We start from the raw sequence: 20,865 nt of genomic DNA, 5'->3' as shown, positions 1-20,865 counted from the left end.
ATATTTGCTTGATCTTCTGTTTTGAGTTTTCACTGCTCCATTTCAAAAATTAGAATCGGATTTTAAAATATAAAAGGCAGACAAAAAAGGAAGAATACAATGTACACAAAAGCAACAAGTGGATTTTATTTCTAGCAAAAACTATTTCTAAGTTATATTCTTTACGAAAGAATAAAATAATCTTTTCCTGGAATATAAGTGAACTCTGATTCCCAAACGTACCCACACGAAGCAACTGTGAGTTGCAAGAATTTGGAAATGCCTGAGGGTTAAGATTTGTTGATAAAACCGCTACCTTGAATTCCAGCCTTAATATTTTTTTCTTGTTTTGTTTTTCCTGAAGATTTTGATTCCCTCTGAAATACATCAATCCCACTTAAATGTTTTGAAAAAATGAAATAAGTAACAGTTCTTTGATAAAAGACTCGTCCCCCAAAAAGGAAACTTGAATTAATCTGTATTTCCTCTTGAAGAAAATGATCAGAATTTAATTCCAATGGGGTCGTTTCCAAAATTTTAAAAGCTTTTTTTTCTGAAAGAGCGTGCTTAAAAACATAGGGTCTGGCTATTTTTTAAATAATTTGTTCAAGTTTAATATTTTTAAAAAATTACTTAAATTGATGCGCTTTCATTGTTTACGTTTCTGTCGTGTGACATCACAAATGATGAAATGCCATTCAGTGTTGCCATTCACGGAGAAAAATATTTAATTCGCATCTTTACCAATTTGTATTGGCAACGATATGGTTGATAGCAAGCGCTTCTTGATTATCATAACGTGGAAACTCGATAGAAAGATGCGCCAAAGAGCATCATTTGAGACATCATAAAGACTACGCCTTGTTTTCAAAATCGGATATTTTTAAAAAAAATAAGTAAAAAATAACTGTTGGGAAAATGAAAGTACAGTGAAGCACCGTTAATACGTTTTTGAAGGGACTGAATAGAAAAAGCGTACAAATGAAAAAACGTATAATAGGTATAGGTTAATGTGTATTAGACTTCGCAGGGACCAATTTAAAAGACATATAATTAATAAAAACGTATAAAAGAGAAACGGTGCTTCACTGTATTTTCTGGGTCCATGTTAAATTTTGTATTCATTCTATCAATTTCAGTGACTAAAAGTAGTACTTTTGACTGAAGGAAACAACCAAATTCATCGTAGTTGAGCCATAAATTTCTTGCTGTTTTGGTAATGAGTAATATGACCACTGTATAACTCTTAATATTCTAAAATGCTCAAATTTAAAATTAAAACATTATGGTAGTTTCATTTCTGTTCGTAACGATAAAATGTTAAATTTTTAGTTGATAAGACAAAGTAGCATTAAAACATCGTTTCTTAAATTGTGGTCCCTTACCCTAGGGTTCCATAGAGATCAGTCAAGGGTTCAACTTTCTTTTCAAAAAATTCAAAATAGAAATTTAAAGAGCCGATAAAAAAATTCTGAGGGAAGTATTCAATCAAAATATTCCGAATGAACAGCAGATAAAATATCAAAACGATTTTTTTGCAGATTATATACTCAATTATTGCTATTGTATATGACCTGTCATTAATTTAGTATAACATACAATACTTTTATGGAAGCGAATTTTTTATTTTTTTATAAAGTGTCACTTTTGATGGCAATAAGAATTATTTAGAATATTTTTTTTTATTGCTAGTAAGTCATTTTTGAATGTTGATGAACCATTGAAGGAAAACGAGGGGTTCCGTAAAAAAAAAAAAAAAAAAAAATAAAAAATAATTTTTTTTTTAAAATCAAAAATTTAGTTATTGTTACTAATTGGCGTAAACATTCCGTTCAATGAATTTTTTTTGAGACCCCCCCCCTCCCTCCGTGTGTGAATTCCTGAGCTGCTTTCATTTGCTACATTTTGTAGGGTTCAAAAGAAGGATCATGTTTTGCATGTATGTGCGTATGTGGTTACATTTATCCCACTTCACCAATTACGTTATACAAAAATCACCTTACTACTTAAAAGTAAAAATTTGTTATTTTTAATTTTCAGAAAAAAAGCAAGCATTGATTTATTTCTCAATGTAAACTGTGTAAAATAATTTCTTATCTATAATCTAACGAAGTTGCTATGTTGTGGTGATTCACGTGTATTAGTGGATACGAAAAAAGTAACACCTCATAATAACATAGCTAGCGCTGGTTAATTACGTTAAAAGTATGCATTGTTCAGCGCACAACGCACATGCACTTAAATTAATTTTTCTAATATCTACAATGCGTTGTAGAATTTGTAAATTATTTGAGAAGTCCCCACATCCCTTAATCTATTGTTTTTGTTATTAGTTACATGCTCATATTAACTAATGTTCCATAACAGGGGTGCCTCCCCCCTAAGAGCAAGGGCGCAGTCCCTCTAAATATTGCGAGGACCCCCCCCCCCCAAAAAAAAGAAAAAAATACCCCCCAACCCTCTTAACTGAACCACTCCAAATTTCAGAGGGGTTCGTGAATTTTACTGTATTGTCCGTTTTCAACGAGAAGGCACTTGACTCCTCCTTCGTCACGTGGTATCCGATGATTCTATTTCACTGTTTTCGGCAGAAGGTATATTCGGATCATAGCATTTTGTTGTGAAAGCAGCAGTTTTTAGAATGTAAGAATATTTAAAATGACAACAGACAAGAAAAACAAGTGATGTAAAAGGACAATAAGACTTTTTTGCGCATTAAAATCCAACGCCCAGGTTAAGACTGTCTGTCTCATTTAGATGTCCGTGGATTGCTTACCGATCACCCCCGTGTAAAATGGAACTCTGCGTTCGAGTAGGCGGGGCGAAGTGCCTTCTCGTGAAAAAAGGACAATACAGCCATAAAGAGCAATTTTTTCGCTGTATTTTCTCGGCTCATACCATTTTAGTACTCAAATTTTTTTTAGTTGAGTATAAAGTAAAAATTTTAACTTTTTGATTGATAACCACTGAAAGATAATTTTTGTTTCGAAAAGTATGTATAAACTTAATATTGATGTAATTACTAAATCTAGTACAATATGCAACCACAATTGCTTTATCAAAATACTTGTTTCTCGAAACCAACTTAACCATAATTTTTCTTTTTCCCGTAATATTCCAGGCAGACAGGTTCGTTTGTATTACAATACAAAAAAAAAAAAAAAATGTATTCCTATTTCAATTCCATGATGCAGTAAATCTATCGGAAAGTTGAGAAATGTTTGTTGTAAGCTAGGGAAAGCAATAAAATTTCCCCCACATTATTTTATACATGTATACGTATGATTATGAACAGTACATATTAAATGAACTTCCATTAATTAATCTTTGTGAATATCTCAAGTAAAATAAAATAATCAAAACAGTCTCGTTTATGAAAGAATAACATTTAAAACTCATATCATTGACGAAACAAATCTGAAACGCATTCCCATGCAGAGCTAATAAATACAAGAATATGATTAAAGAATTAGAAAAGCAAGTTCGAAAAAACATCGTCTTCAGTAATAAAATAATACCACTTTGAAAGCAATTTGATTTTAGAGTTTGAAATACAATCACCCAAAACGTTAGGGACCTGACAATTAGGGACCTGAAACCAAGGTATTTAAAAGATTTTTAAAATAATTGTTTTGTTCAGATTTTCAAACTTTTTATGCAAAAAATAATGAGTATCAATAAAATTTCTACTCACATAGTCGATAATAATCAAATTTCAGATCTTTCATAGCTGTTTCTCACTTTGCAGCAAATATCAACAAACATTACTACGACGTAATTAACTATAGTGCAGCTCTGGTTATTTGAGTTGTGACCTTATCTATGTTTAACTGTTTTAGGGGAGTTTAGTCAAAAGTAAACGAGTTATTGGCTCGGATTTTAGTTGGAATATTTCCTATTCCTATTCAGAGTCACAACTGACTACAACTGTATTTATGTCGAGGACTGCATACTAAGTGCCTTGCCTCCATTATTTTATATACCGATAGATGGCAGCACCATCACCGGATCGAACAGTTAATGGAATTTAGAACTAGTCCAGGAGCTAGAGGGAGCCAGAGGTATCGTTTCACTTGGAGGACATTAAGACCACGAGCATATTAACGGCGCCCAGTCCCCTTTAATGAGGACGGTGGGCCTTCGACCATCGAGGTTCGAACCCAGGACCCTCCGGCACCCGAATCCGACACTCTACCGATCGGGCTACCACGGCCCAAGTTAGAATATTTTTGAAAAGCTACTGAGGAAGTTTCTCAACTCAACTTAGCGCCAATGACCCCTCCCTATTTACCGAAACAGAGGTAAACATTGTTAGAGTCGGAGCTCAACTTCTCAGAGCCTCACAATACACGCCATCTACAGAAAAAAAAACATTGCTTCCCGTTGTCAAACAGAGGAAAGTAAAGTTAGAGGAAAATCAAAGCTACAATTGAATAACATGGCCACAGTTAACTAACATTTCGTCTAAACATAAAATAGATTTATTCTTAGAATGCTTTATGTAATCCTTTGCCATGGGTGCCCACCATTGAGAAGGAATACTAATGGAGGGAGCCATAGCAAATGTCTCAGTGAAATAAACTTGGGAACCAATGTTTCCCAGGTCAGGTGACTTGTTTGGCTGGGAAGTTGTCGCGTTTTGGCACACAATCGCTCTTTTGGCATGAAATATTTTTCAGACGACGCGACAGAGCTTATTATGAAGTCGGGGCTACAAATCAGAGCAACTCTGGCTCCAACTCCTTTACCGCATAATAATAAATAAATAAATAAATAACGGATAAAAATACAGGCCTATCATTCAAACTTCCTCTCCCCACTTCTTTCCGGATTTTAAAATATATTGTAATTGCATTTTTCATGTATTTTGATGTTTATTCCCTGAAATGACGGGCATGTACAAATAGTTTAAAGTGTTCTGCTATTGACTGAAAATTTATAGATTCATATGTATTGTAATCAATGTTTTGAAATGATTTTATACGCAGGCATACTAGTATTTAAATTGAAGCATAAAAATAGCAAATCTTTATTCTTGCGCATCCGCTGTTCACAGGAGCTTGGCGAGACGATACACGCCAAAAAAACCAATGTACACATAATGATTAAGAGCCGTTAAAATAATTACTAGTTTAGTAAAAAGTGTTTTTATGGAACTAAAATGTTATTTGCACTCAAGATATAAAATATTTTATAACTTTTATAGATAAAATAAGTACAAAAATTTAAAAATTATAGGCAATTGTGGAATATGTACTCGTTGAATGCATATAAATGTTATTTTTTCTTTATTTAAAAGTAAAAAACATTCGTACATGCTAGGGAAAAGTTACTGGACCTCCTGGTGTGGCTTTTTCCTCACAGTTTACAATGCTAGAATACTGCACTATTACTATAAATCTAATTTTTCCCTTCTACAGTTAAAGGTTGTTATCATGCATGGCTTCAGCTAATGAAAACTTCTTCAGCGGTTACGGTCAACTCGAAATTGCTCCCCAAGTCACATGGTACTGTTGCCGTATCGGGATAGTAGGGTTGCACTGTCTCCATCTATTCCTTCTCAATGGTGCCCACCTAGCGGGTGGGGGGGGAGGTGTCGTGGCGCAGCCTGCACTATTGAAATTTTTAGGGAGTTGTTTTGAGGGGTATTTTCCCCTTTTTGGGAGGACTCTTGCTTTTAAGGGGTATTTGTGATATTTAGGGAGCAGGTTGCTCTTAGGGTTGTGGGTACCCCCTAATATTACTCAAGCGAGGTAGGGTACAATAGCGTTGCGTCCTTGTAGGTTACGCTTTTGCCCGTTTGCTTTAAATTTCGCGCGTTCAATGGCTGTCGCTACGGAGTTGTGCATCTAGTTATACTTCATCTATGGCTCAAACACCATGGTCAGTTGATCATGATTGCAAGTCACTGACCGCGGTGGAGGAACAATTTCATAGCGCATTCTTAATTTACATTTAAAACTTGTTTACACTTATTCCTTATTTCTTATATTATACCAATTCCATTTCAAATTAATTGCTACATTTGAATACTCGTGCACTAATTATAGAAACTGATGACTTTGTGTTTCTCTCACAGCATTTTTTAGAGATTTTAGCGTGTAGTGCTCTTAGTTAATAACATTTATCAACTAAGCATTTTCTCCTTCATTCCTAAATACAGTAACAACTTACGAGGGTTGCAAAAAGTAAAATAACAAGAGCTCTGACGGGACTGCAGATTCTGTGTATGAATAAAAAGCACACTTAAGATAACAAAGATAATTAAAACTATCAACCGGTATTAATAAATGGAGCTGTGTGTTCACTAACAGGACAAAATGTCAGTTAGAAAATAGTTCCGTTGACAGAAATATGTTCCGCCAATGAAACAAGAAATGTGAGAAGGTTTTTGCTTTGGGAGGCATTAGACCACCGTCCTTACAGTCCCGGCCTTGCACCAAGTGATTTCCATCTCTTTGAACTTTAAAAGAAACACTTGGGAGGTCAGTAATTCAGCGGTTCAGTAAGCCCGGCGGTTTCACGTTCTTGACGATGATTTCTTCTATGCCGGACCTCCAAGGGTTTCTTTGAAAGTCCAAAGAGATGGAAGTCACTTGGTGCTGGGTCGGGACTCTAGGGAGGGTGATCCAATGCTTCCCAACGCAAAACCTTGTCACATTTCTTATTTCATTGACGGGATAGGTTTCCATCAATGCAGGCATCTTTCTAGTTTGTCAGCCAACAAAACAACAAGACTAAAAAGTATAATAAAAGCTATTAAAACATATATAATAATGTTAAAACATCACAAATTTGCGTAAGAACGCCTTTTGGGGAGGATGAACAGATCAGTTCGTACCTTTCCATCTGTAGTGGGTAGTGGAGAATTTTAGCAAATTTCCATTCTCTGAACATGAAACCGGATGACATGATACTGTTAATCATTGGCAGACTTACTGATTTGGGAGCCAGTGGCAATGCATGTTTGGGGGCCTCACTCGTCTATCACAAAACTATTTAAAACATTTATCTTAGGCATTTTTGAATTTTCTTTCACCGCCCCAATGATCGAGAGGGCCTCTCGCCTTTGCAAAATGGCAAATCTGCCACTGCTATTAATGAAACAAAAATCATTATTTCTGGCAAGCAGTCCTTAATAACGAAACATTTATTCTTCCATAAACATATTCACTGCATTGTTTTCTCTTCTTAAACTTCGCAGGCATCAACTTTCACTGTGTTAATCAAAAGCAATGGTTACTTATGAGCTTAATCTATCAAAATGGGTTCCTATGCCCGCAAAAAGAATCCATCTTGAAGTAAAACTCACAACCATATCTGCTCCACTATCCACTTTATAATATACGACACTTCCATGCGAAGAACGCTTTGTTTGTTCTGGTAAGTAGGGCTGCGTGAAGGTGGGGGAGTAATTAATCATTCACTTGACACTTGCTTTTGCGCGGTAGCACCTGTTATATCTTCCCGTTTTGTGGGTGGGAAATGTTATCTTGTTTATGGATTCCTCGATAGCCAGATATTTGTTTGCCCTGCGGCAGAGATTTGCGCTCTTTTGTCGGTGGTGTCGCTGTGGTGTTTGTCTTTGTGTTGAGATGTTTGCTTCTGCTGGAAGAAATATGGCAATGTTTTGTCTACAATTAAATGTAACAACATTTGAGTACTAGATGTAATTTTATTTCGACGAATTAGACACTTCATTTATAATGGCTTAGGTGAAAATTAACGTAAATACTTGGTTGGCTCTAATTTGGTTGTCTCTCCTGTTTCGCCTACCTGAAATTTTCTGCCTCTCTGTTTTTCAGTTTCAACAATACCTTCTGATACATGTAAGGGGGGAGGGGGATTTTAAATGTCGGTGAAACTGGGGATAAACCCTAATTTGTCCCCATGTACTGTCAATCTGGAGCTCATTCGCAATTCTAGAGCTTGAATAAGCTGCTTTGTGGTGAAATATTCAGTATGACGTTTTCCTTCTTGGTTAAATATAGGCTTCAGACAATTTTTGACGCAATGTAATTTCAAAAGAATTGAAAGAGAAAACTCTCCTAGAAACAATTGAAAATTAATGTCATTCACTCCACAAAACGCAGGTAATTAGTTAACTGCATTTGATTGTTTTACCGCTTTCAGCCGCCATTAGCCAGAGATTGCAGTTCCTCCTATACTTTGTTCGAATTGCGAACTTCCATCATTGATGTAAATGAATAAATTACGTTTACACTGAAAAAATGGATGGGCGGACATATAATCCGCATGTTCGCTGAATCCTTCCCGCTTAAGATCCTAAATGCAAGATCAACTGGCTAAGATCCGAGAGGAAGACCAAACATTCGATGGCTGGATTGCTTGGAAAGAGACTTTAAAACTATTAAATCCCCAAATTGGAGAAGTTAAGTGAAAATTAGATCTGCTTGGAAGAAACTTATGGAAAAGCCCAGGACCAACAATGGGTTGTCGATCCAGAGATGATGATGATGACATTGAAAAAATTAATTACACTGAAAAGTGTCATTTGTTGTCACAAAATGAGTTTGGAAAATAACTCTTGTATTTTTTTTCGTACAATAATTCCTATAAATTAGCCAGCAGTGCATGTAATTCTATTTTAACCTCCTTGCGCACTAGCCTCCAGAAAAGTTTTAATCAAGTAAAGTTAGGTCTAACATCTGGGCAATTTCGCAATGAAGTAAAGGAAGAGTTAAAAGCTTGGCACTCAATTGTTTCAGAAGAATGTTCATTATAACTGTACCATAAAGTCATCAAGACACTGCTAATCCACACAAAGCTTTTCTTTTTTATCATCTTCAGTAATGAAGTGTCGGAACGCAGAGGCAGTCGTTAGCGGCTTATTTATAGTTTTTCTTCTTCAAATCAGTTGAAGTTTCCGCACTCACAAAAGGTGATATTTCGTGTTGATGCTGCTTTGATTCAATTAGGCAACCTGGGTAAACAGCGACTCTCGAAATAGGCCCAAGACTGGGAAAATGCGCCGATGCTACAATGGCAAATATTTCGTGGTGGGGGGGGGGGGGACATTGATGTTTCTCGTTATTTCTGATGTATTCTTGGATGTGCCACTTTTTTATGTTCTCCTCTTTTCTCATAAAATAAGAAGTTGACTTCAAATTTTGCCCCGGTGCCAAAGTGCTGATTCTGGCAAACCTTTGACTTTGCATTGAGATTGGAAGAATCAAATGTTAAAGAGCTCTTTTTTTTTCCTTTTAACTTTTTCGAGGAAGTAATAAATATCTACTTGCGTAAACAAGTACTGCAGTTAAGAAACACTAATTTCGAAATGTTTGCAGAGTTTTATTTTAGAGCCAAGATTTCTTTACCGCTCCTCTAAGACATAATTTGAATTAAGATTCGTCAATAGTATATTAAACGTCTATGAAGTTTGATGTGCAGTAATAATTGCTTAAAGTATGAATTATGCTGTCTCAAAACATTCCTGAAAGTTAAAATCCAACTCTAGGAAAATCAAAAATTCTCAACAGAAACTGAATATTATCCAGTCCAAAGATATGTGAGTTGCGGCAAATGTGTGTGCACAAACACGAACAAGGTAGAAGAAGAAGTAGAAATATAAAAATATGCAACAAAAAAATATAAAGTACATCACACGGAACAAAACGAAAAATGTGCAGCATTAAATTCAGATACTCATCATAGCAGAACACAAAGAAATACATGATTAATGCAATAGCACATGCCGGTGCAGGTCCAAGACCTTCGAAAATAATCAAAAGCATGGAAAAGTAAATGTAGATTTTCAATCCAAGGAACAATTCGAAACAAAATAAAAAACACGCAGTAGGAAAATTTAGGTGCACATCCAAAGCAAAATATAAAATATGCAGCATCATTTGTATCGCGTGTACATCCATGACGTAACCTTGAAAAAAAATCAAAATCATAAAAAACCAACTGCATGTTCTCAAGTCAAGGTACAGCATGAAAAAAGGGGGTAATACACTCTCTTATTTTGAGAAGAGTGTATTACCCCTTTTGTACAATATGTACTGTGTGTGTACATATTGATTTGTGAATCAGCTCCTCTAGACCGGGAATACGGTAGAGCTACTTGTAGATATTAAACTATTACTCGTTACGGCATGCTGTCTCAGCTAGTCTGTAACTAGTTGGGCGGTGTTTGCTGGTAGTTGTGTCTAAATATCGGCTAAGGAACACTAACTTACATCTTAACCCCACACGCATATTATTATCGCAGCAGTCACCTTCACTTTATCGAAAAGAGCTGTTTTGTGACTTTTGATTTAGATCTCTGATTTTTTCTTTTTTTTTAATTCCAAAAATTCTACAATGTGAATTTCTACGCAGCTCTGCTTAAGAATTCGCATAGGAGAGTCACAAGGACCTCTGTGCCAAATTTGGAAAAGATCCGACGCAAACTGGGGATTTTCTTAAGAAAAACACACAAATCCATTTATGGCTTACATTAAACATGCTTATGATTAGATGAATGTGTTTCTGATTGGATGCCTATCAATTCAAAAAATATAAATAAATAAATAAATAAATAATATTTTTTCTTTTTAATAAATAAGGTCTGCCGATTTTCCATTCTTTTTCACAGTCTGGTATTATGTATTTTGCTGATGATATTATCATACATGACCCACATGTAGTATATTTTTGTCATTACACCCAGACTACGTGGTAAAGCAATAATCACTTGTTAGTGTCTCAGATAAGTTTTGTGTCTGCATAGTGTCGATATATGTTATTTCAAACTGGAATGCAGTGTGTCAGATACCAGCAGCACTTCACGGAGAAGTAAAAAAAAATAAACAAATAAATATAGCTAATAACGTTTTCAGAATATCAACGACACAGATTTCATTGCTGTTATGTGCTTTTTTTTTTTTTTTTGAACAGAGAAACTGATCCAACGCTTCCTTTTTGCAGGCAACGAAACTCCACCTCCTTTTCAAGGTCTGGTACGTTCACCGCCTTCATCCCCGAGAGAAGAGGGCCCACGAGGGGCACCCGAAGACGCCCCCAGAAATCAGGGCCCTTGCTACCCTGGTCTTTGGTACGGACTTCCCACCTTCAAGTCGGTGGCTACATTCGAATCTAGTTTTCCTTTGTTCCCCCTCTTCACCCCACATCTGTTGACTACCCCTTCGACAGAAAATGAGAGGAACGGCCTGGGAACTGAAAGTAAGTTGATAATTTGCTCTCAGTGACGACTCAAAGACAGAAAAGGATAATCAAACTTATGAGATGCACAAATTTTCAGAAAAGTACAGACACATGTTTTGGGGTTATAATGCATTTATACAGCTTATGGATGAACAAGGCAAAGGGCGCGACATGTTTTTATCGAATACCGTTTCATAAGCTCACTTCTTCACTTCATTGAAGAAGTTGCTCCTTGTAACCCCAAAACGTGTGTCTGTGGGAGGATTTTTTTTTTTTTTTTTGAAAACTTGTGCATTTTATACGATGATTAATTGTCTTTTACATTTATGCACTAAGGTATAAATTATTTTTTTAATGTCAGTGTTTTAGTAGTTCTTATTTTCTAGAAATTTCGAACTTTACTCGAAGACTTTTCTCAGATCTACACTATGCAGTGGCGTGTGTTCCTAGGACACATGTCAAAAAAAAAAAAAAAAGAAAAGAAAAGAAAAACTTTTAATTTTTTTTGTATAAACATTGAGTTTGCACTATTTACAGAAACAATTCGTTTTTATTTTTATGGTGTAACGAAGTTTAAATTGAAAGTCAAGTACAAATTATAAATGCATTTTATGTAAAACTTAGTCCCAGAGACGCCTATATAATCGCCTCCTCCGCGCAATATTGTGCTCTATTTTCAGTGAAATTTTCTGGATTGAATATAATTTTTGACACATTCAAGTAAAATTTTAGAACTGAAGCATTTATAATGTTTGTAAACTGCTAAATCCTCTTAGGGTTTTACCCCTCTGATGGATGCCAACCGAGGACTACACTAAAGAGAGCTGTAGTAGCGCTACTGCATTATTTAATCGTGAAATTTTGAGTGTTGCAAAAATAACTGTACTAAAGTTGAAAAAGATTAAAGTTGTTCCTGACAAATCAAAGTTTTCTCAATGCGTGTTTCTAAAGCTTATAGTTGGTAATAAATTTCATCCGATTTCTTTAATAAAAATCTGAAAAGAGAGACTCTTTTAAACTTTTTTATTCGAATTAAATAAAGAAAAAGAACACCACCAAACCTTAAGATTTTCAAAGTTACGCCACATATAACATGAAACAATCATTTAAAAAAAAAAAAAATACGTTGAAAGTTTTTTCTTGTTACTCAAATTAATGGGGTCTTTTCCAAAATTTTAAAAGTATTTTTTTTTTCTGAAAGAGCATGCTTAAAAACATAGGATCTGACCATTTTTTTTAAATAATTTGTTTAAGTTTAATATTTTAAAAAAAATACTTATATCGGTGAACTTTTACTGTTTACATTTTTTGGCGATGATATCACAAATGATGAAATGCCATTCTGTATTGCCATTCACAGAACAAAATATTTAATTCGCATCTTTACTCACGTGTATTGGCAACGATATGGTTGATAGCAAGCGTAGAGTGTAATTTTAATTCGCTGCTTGATTATCATAACGTGGAAACGTGGCCCATTAGCCGTGACAGGGCTGCAAAAAGAAGAATTGGTAACTTTATTACAATATTTGTTTTATGAAAAATATTTATTTGTTACGATATTTCTATGTAAGATATGTATGCAAAAGCATAAGTCCACATGTGTATCGTTATTTTAGTGCTCTCAGTGATACTATATTTCAGCAAAGATGCAAATATTTTTACACATCACAAAATTTAAAAAAAAAGCTCTTTGATTGTTTACATTATAAAATGCTTGAAAGTTAATCAATCAATAGTACTTTTACCGTTTTTGAGTGTCTAACATAATCTTTTTACAAAATCTATATTGTATACCTAATGAACGAATGTAAAGATTTCTAATACTGTGTACAAGTTCAATGACTACCAAAAATCACTTTATTTTATTTTATTTCATTTATTTATTTATTTTGAGTTTTTCCTTCTATAAAGAAATGAAATTGTTCAAGGTTGGCATTATTTGGTCAAGTTAAATTTTTTGGTTGTTTTCCCGGTTTTCTTCTAGCGAGCGCAGTAGTTGTAAAAAAAAATATTAGTGGTACTCACCTTGGAGATACTCACCCGGCTACAGCACTACTGGTAATCATTTGGCAAATGCAGGGCACAGATCCCGACTGCAACTTTTTAAGGACCCCCTCCCCTCCACCTACGTTGCGTAATGAAGCAATAAAATAATTTTAAACTTACATATTACCTCAACCGTAAAATTCTGCCAAAAGTAGATATCAAAAAGTATCCCCTTATAACTTTTGAATGTAATAATGGAGTAAAGGAAATACAGTGTTTAGACTTTTCTCCATCTTGCCCCATCTCTTAGGAATGCGCCTTAGTTTATTATATTAAGACTGGAATACCTTTGGGGTTTGTAAAACAGATTAGAATTTTAAGGATTTTTTTCTAGAACAAAAATCTTGCAATCGTGCTGCATAAAATTACTCTAACTTCGGAAAATTTAGTTAGATTCGGTGCCTTCTACTGTCTGACCATCGATTACATGGAAAGGCTAATATCCGGTTTATAGGTGGAAATGGACGCATCTATTAGTTTATAGTGGGTGTTAGTTGGTTCGTTACAGGTGTGCACTTTTGCCTCTCTATTATTTAGCCTTAGTTTTGTAAAAATGAAAGTTTGCTTTCAGCAACATTTTTTATATCTAAAGTATATTCGATCTATATTCTCACGGTAAAAATTAATTGATTTATTTATTCACAACAAAGTTTTGAGCTTACCATTTTGCTTTTATGTTCCTGAACGAAATGAAAATATTTTTTTTTCTTTTTGTTGTTTCCATGGTCATTATTTTTGTTTTCCCTTACTTTACTTTAGAGAATGCAATAAATGAATAAGGCACTAGTGACATTATAAAACGCGTGCATCAAAATCCCATCGGTATTTTCCCTTCTCCCCTGCTAGATTCATTCAGATGGAATCGTCTTTACTTGGCAGATTGCCGAATTACATGCAATACGTGGTCAAACAGTAAAAAGTATCATGGGCTCGTGCCCATGCCTAAATCTGGTTCTGATGGAAGTGCAAAATCTTTAGGAGTACTCTGAAGTCCTATTAAACAATTAAATACTCTTAAAAACAATTTAGTATGTCACCAAAAAAAAACCACGATCGATTAAAAAATAAAACGATGAGTTTCAAAAATCCGTTTTCCACTTCAGACCTGAGGCTCAATCTTGTGGACCGTTTTGCTTTCCCGCGAACGCGAAGTTCTTGCTGACAAATGATCTCCGTAATCCCTCTTTAACCTCCATTCACCCCCCATCGAATAAAATTTCAAGCTCTTTAAACTTGCCGACGGCTGAACTCTTCTTTTCACCTCGCTCAACAACCACTTTGCAAAACATCGGTTTGGCGCCGGATCACGCAAAAGGGCTGCAGTACAGTTATTGAATTCGGTGCAACGACAACCCCCCAGAGACGTGAGGGGGCGACCCCCTTCCCACGGGGGGATGGAAGGCTTGCGGAGGAGTAGAGGGATTTACGGAGCCGCAGGGGTGATAGGTAATTGGATCAAACGCGATCATCGTAGCTCTTTTGGATGGTGCCGAGTTGGTAGGGTCTCGGCTTTATGGCCGGCTCGGTTTAGTGACATCTGGGAATCTTTTGTAGCCTTTCCTCATCGGCTCAACCCCATTTTTATTGACTGGATGATAAATAAATTACTGTGGGGGAGGCAGAGGTATTCTTTCCGAAAACCGGTTACGTTTGCAGTGAGCAGAAATTTTCCGTTCATATTCTTTCCTTTGTTTTCTCTTTCCGTAATTTCCTTATTTCCCTATTCCGTTTTAAATTCAGGGTTGCGGAGTCACAGTCGGACAGATTTTTGAGTAAAGGAGTCAGAGTCGGAGTTGGGAGTCGAAGGTTAAACATTCTAAATGTCGGAGTCGGATTCGGTTATTTTCCCTCAAAGTCCGCAACTCCTTCGGAGTCGAAAGCTCGAAAATTTCCGCCAGCGGGTAACGACTTCAGGACTTTAGAGCAGAAATTAGTAAATGGAGGTAGCAAGTTCAATTATTGGCATAGCAAAAGCTTGGCGAATACGCCAAGCCATGTGACTCTACAGCGACGAATAGCTGGCACGTTTTTCGCAAAAAACCTGATTTCTTCCAATGCTTTGCTTTAAAATTTATCACATGACTTGGTATCTTTGTTTCACGAATGAAAGGCTTCACTCCATAAATTTTATTTCTTCCCGACAATCAGTTATTAAACATTTTTAAACGTCCTCCAGGTAAAATAAAAAGTAATCAAAATGGTTGCGGGACTAAAATACTCGTATAATTAAAATTAAATATCAACGTAATATTTTACAGAAAAAACAGCAAACATTTATTTAAAGGCTACAGTGGAGCCCCTTAATAAATGCAAACAATGCCAAACACTCAACAAGAAAGTCGTAACTGAGCCCCTCTTTTGCACCGATGAAGGGGCTCCACTGTCATGTTGGAAAAGCAATTGTGTTCCTTTTTTGAAATTTTGTACTTTCTTTCCACTGATTTTTACTTCCTTTTACAAAAAAAGGAAGTATTGTATTCGTGAAAAAAATTTTCACTCTAAAATCGGCCTTAATTTCCATTTTTCTCTCCCCCGAATGAATGTTGAGTTTTTCCTTCGACCCGACCACACGTGGATATATGTCTAGAACCTACAGACACCCGAAATATCCATTTTGACGACCCCCGAGTTAATTACAACGAATTTTCTTGTGACGTCCGTACGTACGTACACTGTAACAAATTTCGGAAACGTTTCTGGATATATCGGAAACGTTTCCGAAATAGTAGGAATCCTTCATCCAATACCGAATACCTCAATATTCAGAAAGCTTTTTGTTATTTCAAGATATCTAGAAGCGGAAGTGATGACGCAACGCTTCGAAACCTATTTCATCCTTCCAACCCGGGCGCCAATGAGTCGGAAATAACGAGAACTTATTTTTTTCTTATCTATGGTTGCTGCAGTCAGCAACTGTTTGGCATTGGATTACTTGTTGTTTCATGTCTAGAGAGTAGTAAATGTGTCGAAACTAATTTTACGCCTTTGCATTTTGGACTGCTCTTGATTTTTTAGACGATGTACGCAGCTATTAAGTTAGTTAATAACCATTTGCTTCTTTATAATTTCCAATGCGACCATAATTAGATATATATTGTGTGTTCAAGTGTGAATAGTTTCAACACCCGTGTTTATACTTAATGAAACGAAACCCTTTGGATTACTTATTCAGTTGTAATGGAGGTACTTAGATTTTCTTCCGCTCATGTTCACTTGTAAGTATTAATGAATATTTTAAAACATGTTATATACATTTATATTTTTGTTGATTTGCATTTGATGAGGCTAAAATTGTAACTGTTTTTGGGTTTATCGAATTAATTTCAAGTTATCCTACATGTGCGCGGTGTACTATTTGTTGTAACCAACTGAAACTGATTAATTACGCAAAAGAAATAAGATTTATATTTGAGAAGCAATCACAGAAAAGTTTTTTCGAAATACTTGGATGTACATACATTTTGGTTCAAAAAGAAAAAAAAATCAATTGTTTAATTCATTAAAAATATGGTAATGCAAATATTTTCTAGTATTGTAATATGCTTCAAAAAAATTTGCCAGTATTATCTTTTTTATTATAATTTATTCATTCGTTTAAAAATATTTATACCATTAGAAAATGACCATATTATCTATTAGTAAGAACATAGTTATGCAATTAATTCATCTGCTTATTCATTTTGTTAAATATGGTTAACAAAAAAAAAAATTCCTTGACATTAGTTGTTCCGAAAATAACATTTCCTTCGTGGATAGACTAGTTTAATGTAGGACAGTCAGGAGGAATGAGTCAGTGGCAAAAATGGAACAGCTGCATTTACATGCCGAAATAAAAAGTAATATTATTTCATGTCATCGTTTTAAAAGTGATCATTTTTTAAATACTATGTTATTAATATGCAATGCACATATGGGGAGAAGACGAGGGGCGTTCACCACGCAGACTGTGCCATTGACATTTTCAAGGGGTTGCTTTTTTTAAGGGGGGGGGGGGCCGCTTTATATCATTTTATGGGTGCACCATCACTCTTATGGTGTGGGGGGGGACTCTCGTATATATGAAATGGAATAATCATGTAATAGAGTTCAATGTTTTAATAAATAAAATATATAATGCATTTTGCGCACACTCTAAAAATAAAATCAGTAACCTATTTTGATTAAGTATCTATATTTGTGATAAACTGGAAAAGGGCAAGAACAGAAGAATAAACCCGAATGGTTCCAGCAGGGGGACTTTGGTGTCATATTTAAATTCATCAATTTCTCTGTTGCTACTTTTCGGTACCCTTTGTTCGTCAAAGAAATTGACTTGACGTGAGCGAATTTCGGAACGCAAAGTGTAGGTAAGTTTTGTCAAATTTTATCCGAAAATAAAAGTTATCAAGTTTGATACAAGATATGTTTTTAAGTTCTGCATTAAAAATACAATATGTTGATAATTTTGTCTTGAAAATATTGAGAGAAAAACTGAAGTTTAATATTGTTTTACAAACAATCCCACTTTTGAGAAAGTACTCCCCTTCCCTCCCCCGACGATTTTGTGATTATGAATGAAACTACTATATTATTTCATGAATTTTCAAAAATTTATAACTGTGCATATGTTATGCTGTTAACCATGCTATTTGTCATTAGAAATTCAGAAAAAAAAAAAATCCATGAATGATTCTAAAATTGCTTGTTTCATTGCTCTTAGATATGAAAGAATTGAAACTGATATGGCATGCAATACTATAGTAAAGAATTATTTTTTAGAAAAAATCACGGAAAAAGGATTCCGAAATTCTCGGAAACGTTTTTGAAAATTGTTTGGAGAATTCCGAAATACTCGGAAACGTTTTCGAAACTTTCATGAACCACAGCTGCACAGAATACTCAGAAACATTTCTGGAAATTACGGAAAGAGGATTCCGAAATACTCAGAAACGTTTCTGAAAATTACAGAAAGAGGATTCCAAAATACTCGGAAACATTTCTGGAAATTATAGAAAGAGGATTCCGAAATACTCAGACACGTTTCTGGACATTACAGAAAGAGGATTCCGAAATACTCAGACACGTTTCCGGAAATTACAGAAAGATAATTCCGAAATACTCAGAAACGTTTTTGAAAATTTCATGAACCGCAGCTGCACGATATACTCAGAAACGTTTCCGAATTTTTTTTACAGTGTATGTATGTGCGAATGTGTGTATGTATCTCGCATAACTCATTGTTAATTTCGACGTAAACTCAGGTGGTGTTATAATTTGTCGGACACTTCGAGATATATCGCCAGTCCTTTGGTCGCCAAGTTTTGTCGACAAATTTAGCGATGTTTTTTTTTTTTTTTTTAATTTTAAATTTGGCTTCAATTTGGCCATTGTTGGTGATATTTATAGAGTAAACAATTGAATCACACTAAAATTGCCAATAATGGGGAAATGACATTAAACTGGAGTAAAAGGAAGTCATGTGATGCACACATCAGCTCGTTTTTTTATCTTATTCTCTTCAGTATTTATCAATCTGTTTTGACACGCATACTAGGGAGGTTCAAAAGACTCGATTTCTTTATTTCGGACTCGCGTTACCTCTCCAAAGCATTAGTTTAGTATCCACAATTGGGGGGGGGGATTGTTCTAAATTGACGTCTTCAATTTGCGCATTACGTTGAAACTTTGAAAAAAAAATGCTAAAAACTGATTTTTTGAAAAAATAATAAAATTAGATTTTTATATTTTTATAAGGCAACAGCACTAAGTTGTCAGTATATAGTGTAGTTTGAACATAAAAAATAATATTTATTTTATAGCTTTTACTAAAGATCTTTCGTTTGCGCATATGCTTTAAATTGGGCTAAAACCTCCCGAAATTTGAAACCCAATCTACGGCGTATGCGCAAACTAAGATCTTATGTAATAGCTATAATTTTTTTTACGTTCAAACTACGCTATTTAAGGCTGTTGCATTGCGAAAAATTAAAAAAATTAATTTTATTATTTTCTGAAAATTTCAAATTTTAGCCTATTTTTTTCAAGCTTTGAGTCTCATGCGCGAACTAAAGAAGTCAACTTAGAATTTTTTTTTTTTTTTTATGTTTACCCAAATGAGGATACCAAACTATAACTTTTGAGAGGTAACGCGATCTCAAAATAAAGAAATCGATTTTTATCGATCCACCCTAACGCGTACCAATTATTACTGGTGAAACAAATTCACGGACCAGTGAGGGTTTTATTTTTTTACATTGAAAAAGAAAAAAAAAAGAAAATAAAAAGAGAAAGAAAACTTTACATTAAAGTTACATTAAAGACTTGAAAAAAAAAGATAAAGTTTTTAAGATTACTGACAGTCATGGGTGCAGCAAACAGGACTATTTAGGGATCAATATGCCAGAAATTATGGTTTAGCATTACTGTCAATGGTAATTTATAGACATATTAAGACTACAACCCTCCCCACCCTCTAATTATGTAAGTGTAAAAAAAGTAATTATTGTAATAATTATAGGTAAGCAAATAAACCTTCGAGAAAAAACGTAGAAAACTATGAAATTAATCTCAAAATTGGTAAAAAATGCACCATCTAAATTCTGGAACATTATTGCTTTTCTTTCTTTCTTTCTTTCTTTTTTTTTTTTTTGAAATTTGTTTTATTCATTTTTTTAAATTTATTATCATTATATTTTTTAATTATTTATTTTGAGTAAGTGGCTTTTTTTTTTGGATCGGTGCCGGTCCTCCGAACCAATGATTAAGAATTCGTGCTTTAGGTGACTTGTTAATTTGAATCGTTTCCTTCCAGATGGCAAATCCGATTGCTTGCCCTCTTCCAACGATCCAGATGGGCCGCGTCAGCCCCCGCCCGCCCTGCCGAAGGACCTGGGCCTTCCTACGCCCCCCGCCCTGTCGGGGGCGGACTTCCGGTCCCTCGGGCTGGGGCTGTGGCCGGGAGACCTGAGGGCGCACCCCTTTTTCTTCCCCTCCGCCACCGCCGCCTCGCTGCTGCATTCGCCTACTAGCCCCACATCACTCATGCACAGGTGAGTATTCCCGGTAAAGCCGGGCTCTAAAACGAAATTGATTTATTTGGTGTGTTATTACTGACAACGTGTCGGACATAATGGTTTTATGCTTGCTGGAGATGATAAATTCTTCTACTCGTCAAGCTTTGACTTGGGAATTATTTTCTATAAAAGTTATCAGACGCTTTTTCCGAAATATTTTATTCAAAAAAAAAAAAAAAAATCATCACTTATAGTGCCGTTTGTAATATTTGAAACATAGCTGAATGCCAAAGCAAAGCGGGAACAAAAATGATCCGGGAAAACACACTTGGTGAAGAAAGTTTTATTAAATAGTATTGCGTAGATAACAATAATTCTTTCATTTGAGCAAAAAATATATGTATGTATAAGGCAGCCTACTTCACAAAGGGCAAATGATACATGTAAAGTATGAGAAAAATTAGAATAAATATGTATATGAAATATTACAGATATTTGATTATGAAAATATGTAAACTTAAGTAATAAAAGTAAGAATATAAATTAGGTGCCTGTAAATCTACGATTGATGTAGTAGAAAGCCGTGACTTACACATTCAATTAGAGGCTTAAAATGTGAAAGCAATTATACTCAACCTGCGACCCCATATACCGTATACAGCCCTAAAAGTAACCT

General features: G+C 35.0%; 1 protein-coding gene across 1 annotated transcript in view; it reads left to right on the top strand.

Annotated features, from left to right (window-relative positions):
• Nucleotides 1-19,537: 19,537 nt before the first annotated feature.
• Nucleotides 19,538-20,865, top strand: part of LOC129230522 (zinc finger protein Gfi-1b-like) — a 36,660-nt gene continuing 35,332 nt past the window's right edge. Inside the window, exons 1-2 of the mRNA XM_054864926.1 lie at nt 19,538-19,541; nt 19,988-20,225. Of these exons, the coding sequence (XP_054720901.1) occupies nt 19,538-19,541; nt 19,988-20,225 (242 nt within the window). The remainder of the gene's footprint in view (nt 19,542-19,987; nt 20,226-20,865) is intronic.

The sequence above is a fragment of the Uloborus diversus genome, chromosome 9, assembly GCF_026930045.1.
Source record: "Uloborus diversus isolate 005 chromosome 9, Udiv.v.3.1, whole genome shotgun sequence".
NCBI classification, from domain to species: Eukaryota; Metazoa; Arthropoda; class Arachnida; order Araneae; family Uloboridae; genus Uloborus; species Uloborus diversus.
Note: the sequence above shows the minus strand (reverse complement) of the source record. Positions and strands in the feature narration are given on the sequence as shown.